This window comes from Galeopterus variegatus, unplaced genomic scaffold (genome assembly GCF_000696425.1).
Source record: "Galeopterus variegatus unplaced genomic scaffold, G_variegatus-3.0.2 Scaffold5039, whole genome shotgun sequence".
NCBI classification, from domain to species: Eukaryota; Metazoa; Chordata; class Mammalia; order Dermoptera; family Cynocephalidae; genus Galeopterus; species Galeopterus variegatus.
This window is the reverse complement of record NW_007731150.1, coordinates 94932-100048: the sequence shown is the minus strand read 5'-3', so window position 1 is coordinate 100048 and position 5117 is coordinate 94932. Positions and strand designations below refer to the sequence as shown.

At 43.5% G+C, this 5117-nt stretch overlaps 1 protein-coding gene across 1 annotated transcript in view; it reads right to left on the bottom strand.

Moving 5' to 3' along the window:
- The window catches only part of LOC103604231 (tumor necrosis factor receptor superfamily member 21), a 69793-nt gene extending 64934 nt beyond the window's left edge, over positions 1 to 4859 (bottom strand). The window contains exon 1 of the mRNA XM_008588798.1: positions 4821 to 4859. Within this exon, the coding sequence (XP_008587020.1) occupies positions 4821 to 4859 (39 nt within the window). The remainder of the gene's footprint in view (positions 1 to 4820) is intronic.
- Positions 4860 to 5117: the final 258 nt, after the last annotated feature.

Sequence of the window (5117 nt, the reverse complement as noted above, 5' to 3'; positions counted from 1 at the left end):
CTTTGTACCCATTAGTCCACCTCTTCCCCTCCCTGCCCCACACCCCTTCCCTCCCTTCCCATCCTCCGGTACCCATTATTATATTCTACTTCTATGAGAACCACATTTTTTTTTTCCTTTTTGTCTTTTTTCGTGACCGGCAACGGATCGCAACCCTCAGTGTCGCGCCCGTACCGGCAAGGGGATCGCAACCCTCGGTGTTGCACCTGCACCTCGCTCAGCCAGTGAGCGGCCGGTCTGTATGTGGGATCCGACGCTTGGGAGCGCGGCAGAGAACCACATTTTTTTAAGATTTCACATATGAGTGAGATCTTGTGGTATTTGTTTTTCTGTGGCTGACATACTTCACTTAACATGATGGTCTCCAGTTCCACAAATGTTGCTGCAAATGACAGGATTTAATTTTTTTAATAGCTGAATAGTATTCCATTGTGCATATATACCACATTATTTTTTTCTATTCATCAGTTGATGGACTTTCAGGTTGATTCCATCTGTTGGCTACAAAAGCTATTTCTAAGACCTCCACTTACACGGAGAATCCCAGAGCAGGCAGTAAATTAACTGGCATTACATGCAAGACAGTAAGAGAGGTACAGGGGGAATGCTCCTCTGTGGTAAGGATTTACAGAGGAGCATAGAAACGAAGACAAAACCAAGGACTTGAGCCAGAGTGGCAAGTCCAGCATGAAAGTATAAGCAAAACCTATTTTAGCCTGGAGTGTGCCAAACAGGCCCATCTCTACCAGGTGCTAGATGGGTGTGATATTGTGATACAACAAGAAATACATATTTGGTCTCTGTCCCTGATTCTTGGCACACAGCTCCTGAAACCCTTGGAATCTCTGGAGTGATAAAAGTGTCTTTTGTATGCTAATGAGATGACTGGTGGGGAGGGCTCCTAGATAGCTTCAGGATGGGGGCTGCTAACCAGAAAGACCAAGGCAGCATTAGAGGGTTGGGGTTTTCAGTCCCACCCCCCAACCTCTAGGGAGGGGAGAGGGGCTGAAGTTTGATATGATCACCAGTGGCCAGTCAACATGCCTATGTAATGAAGCCTTCATAAAAATCTAAAAAGACAAGGTTCAGAGTTTCTGGATAGCTGAACTTGTGGAGATGCCTGGCGGGTGGTGTGCCTGGAGAGGACATTGAAGCTCCACACCCCTTCCCACAACCTTGCCCTGTGCATCAACTCCATCTGGCTGTTCCTCTGTATGCCCTATTATATAGCCTTCATTAATAAACCAGCAAATGTAAGTGTTTTTCTAAGTTCTATGAGCCAGTCTAGCAAATTAACCCAAGAAGGGGGTTGTTGGAACCCAAGAAGGGGGTTGTAGGAACCCCCAATTTATAGCCAGTTGGTCAGAAGCACAGGCCACATCCTGTCCTTGCGATTAGCATCTGAAGTGGTGGCTGTGGGACTGAGCTCTGACCTGTGGGATCTGGTGCTATCTCCTGGTGGATAGTGTCAGAAATGAATGAATTAGAGGACATCCAGCTGGCATCCACTCAAGAGTCTGTTGTCAGAAGTGTTGTGTTGAGTGGTGTGTGAGAGTAGAAAAAACACTTTGGGTCTTTCCTGTCCTTAATACTGGGTGCCTGTAGCAAGTGCTCAATTTCTGTGTCTCTGTCTCCTCATTAGTACAATGGAGATAATAGTGACACCTACTCTTTAAAGATCATTTTGAGAATTAATTGTTAATACAGATTGTTGGAAAAATAGAATAGTTTAATCAGGGCCCCTCGCCTAGGGTCCTGTTGGGAGTGGTGTAGCACATTCTTTGTAAATAAGTTGTGTGTGGGTGGAGTTAGTGCACATGCGTCGCACTGCACCTTGGCTGGTGTCTAGTGCCTCAGACGGCCACTCATGCTGCCATGCTCTTGGACCTATGGCTCCAAGGACCTTTTTGGCTGATTACCTAGCTCACAGACCTGCGTGTGAGGGATCTGGGGACCCAGCCTGGTGTGTGAGGGGTCTGGGGACCCAGCCTGGTCTGTGAAGGGCTTGTGACCCAGTCTGTGAACAGGCTTGAGGGGTCCGTGAGCTCCAGACCCAGCCCTAGTCCTACAATTGGCCCAGTCAGTGCAGGATTAGGGGCAGGTAAAATAGTGTGACACAGATAAAGCGGGGAGAACATGCCTGACACATAGTGAGTGCTCCATAAATGCTGGTCATTTTAATTTTCACTCCCATCATTTTAGCTTCATTCCCCTGGGATTAAAAAATCTTTTAAGGGCCGGTCTGGTGGCGCACTCGGTAGAGCGCGGCACTTGGGAGTGTGGTGGCGCTCCCGCCAAGGGTTCGGATCCCATATAGACTGGTCTGCTCACTGGTTGAGCGCGGTGCGGACGCGACACCGAGGGTTGCGATCCCCGTTGCTGGTCACGAAAAAAGACAAAAAGGAAAAAAAAAACAATCTTTTAAAACACCCCAATTAAAATGCAAAAATCCGATTCCTGGGAGGTGTATCAAAGATTCCATATTTGAAAAAGCTGTAATTCTGAAACATACTACAAAACACAACATACACACTGCATGGTAAAAAGTTGTAAGAGACTCTGAAGGAGAGAACAGAACTGTGCTTACTAGAGGTGGGAAAGGGGGAGAGGGGGATGGGAGATGGTGAGAGGTTGGTTAAAGGACACATAATAGCCAGATACGAAAAATAAGTTTGATAGTTGTACAGCAGGGCTAGGCATCTGTAATTAACATTTATTTATTGCATGTTATCAAATGACTAGAAGAGAAGAGATTAAATGTCCTTATCTCAAAGAAATGATTGTAAGTCTTGTAATGATGAATATGCGAATTACCCTGATTTGATCATCACAGATTATATACATGCACTGATATTCAACTCTGTACCCCACGAATATGTATAACCAATACATTTTAATTTAAAAAAAAAAGTTATAAGAGAAACAAAGGCCAACTGGCATTTGTGAAACAGATGTAAAATTAAAACTTAGTATATATAGCAAATGAGAAAACCCAAGAAAGGAGAAAAGATTTATTATTAATAAGTACAGTTTAGATAACTGGAGCAGAATTTAAGCAAGCATTTTGCACAGAGAGTTTCCCTGATTTAGTCCCATAGATGATTTTATGATATAAAAAAAGAGTGAGCAAACTCTAGCTTCTGCCTGTTTTTGTACAGCCCACAAGCAAAGGATGACTTTTATATTTTAAATAATTGAAAAAAAAAATATTCATGACATATGATAATTAGAGGAAATTCAAATTTCAGTGTCCACAAAAAAAAAGTTTTATTGGAACACAGTCATGCCCATGCTTTTAGGTATTGTCTAGGGCTGCTTTTGCCATCTGAAGGAATGACCCAAAAGCCAGAAATACTTATTGTCTGACTCTTTACAGCTAAAGTTTACCAACCACTGGTCTAAAAAGTTTAGGAAATTCTCCTGATGATAACCTTTTCTTGGAAAGGCACAACTAAGATTAACCTATTGATGGCTCCAGCAGACCCTTCAGGAGAGCTTCTGGAAACGGTGACTTAGCTGAACCCATAACTGCCCAAACATCTGCGACCATACAATCCTTTATTCACATAATATGTATGAACATCCGGCAAGACACACTGATGCTGTTCTCACCACAAATATGAGACTGAAGTCCAGAAAAATCAACAAACCCAGCATTTAAAAGATCAAATATAAAGTTCAAAGTTATCAGAATAGTTTATTTATCCCACCTGTAAAGGAAACAATTTCTGACTATTTGAACAAAATGAAAAACAATAAAAAATATTCTCAGGGGCCGGCCTGTGGCTCACTCGGTAGAGTGCGGTGCTGATAACACCAAGGCCACGGGTTCGGATCCCGTATATAGGGATGGCCGGTTCGCTCACTGGCTGAGTGTGGTGCTGACAACACCAAGTCGAGGGTTAAGATCTCCTTACCGGTCATCTTTTAAAAAATATATATATATATATTCTCAGACACAAAAAAGAAAATGGGCTGAAAAATATAAACCTAAACTCTTGTGCTATTAAAAAATATTAAAAGTAGAATGTAAAAACATGTGCCACACAGAGCTGACAAAAGCCTATAACCAAAAATACAAATAAGAGTAACATGACTTCTACCCAACAGTCAAGACAGAGAATGGCATGAGTAATTACACAGGCAATTATCATATGGATAAATTTATGGCATCCCTAGCAACTACTGAAATGCAACTTTGCACAACAATGACCCTTACATACCTATATTAAAGCAGCATAAATAAAATGATAAACTCCAATGCTGGCAGGCTTGCGGGGTAGAAAGCACATTTATAGGTGGCTGGTGGCACTCTAAATTAATTCAGTCTTCCTGAAAACAATCTGGCAATATGCAGCAAAAGCCATAATACTGTTCATTTATTTCCTTTGCCCTGGCAGTTCCACTTTGAGGAATACATCTTGGGGAAACAACCCAAAAGAACAAAAGGGAAGAGTAATTGGTTTGTGCAGAGACAACTTCATCAGTGCTGCCTGTGAGGAAGAACAACAGCAATCCAAGGGTCCAGCAACAGTAGGAAGGCTCGAGACACTGCCAACCAGAGGGCATACAGCTATTTAAAAGTGGCGGGGATGAAGGCCAGAACTGATGAGAATCACAGCACCTCTAGCTTACTCAACACACAAACTTTGGGTTTCCCATCCCATCCACTACTCCCTTTCAGAGTAATCAGACCACCATAGACCACTCAACTCAGGAAGCTGGGAGTAAGCCTTGAATTGCTTTCCTTCAGTACCACCTGCCCTCTCCTCCCTCACCATCAGTTAACTCTGCAAAATCCATACCTGGAAAATCCATACCTGGTAATGCCCATCTTCACGGCCACCACCCAGTACCATCTCGAGCCAGAACTACTATAAAAGATTCCAACTGTCCATGTTTCCTGTCTCTAACTCATTCTCCACAGAGCTGTCAGAGTGATCTTTTTTTTTTTTTTTAAAGATGACCGGTAAGGGGATCTTAACCCTTGACTTGGTGTTGTCAGCACCACGCTCACCCAGTGAGCGAACCGGCCATCCCTATGTGGGATCCGAACCCGGGGCCTTGGTGTTTATCAGCACCGCACTCTCCCGAGTGAGCCACAGGCCGGTCCCCAG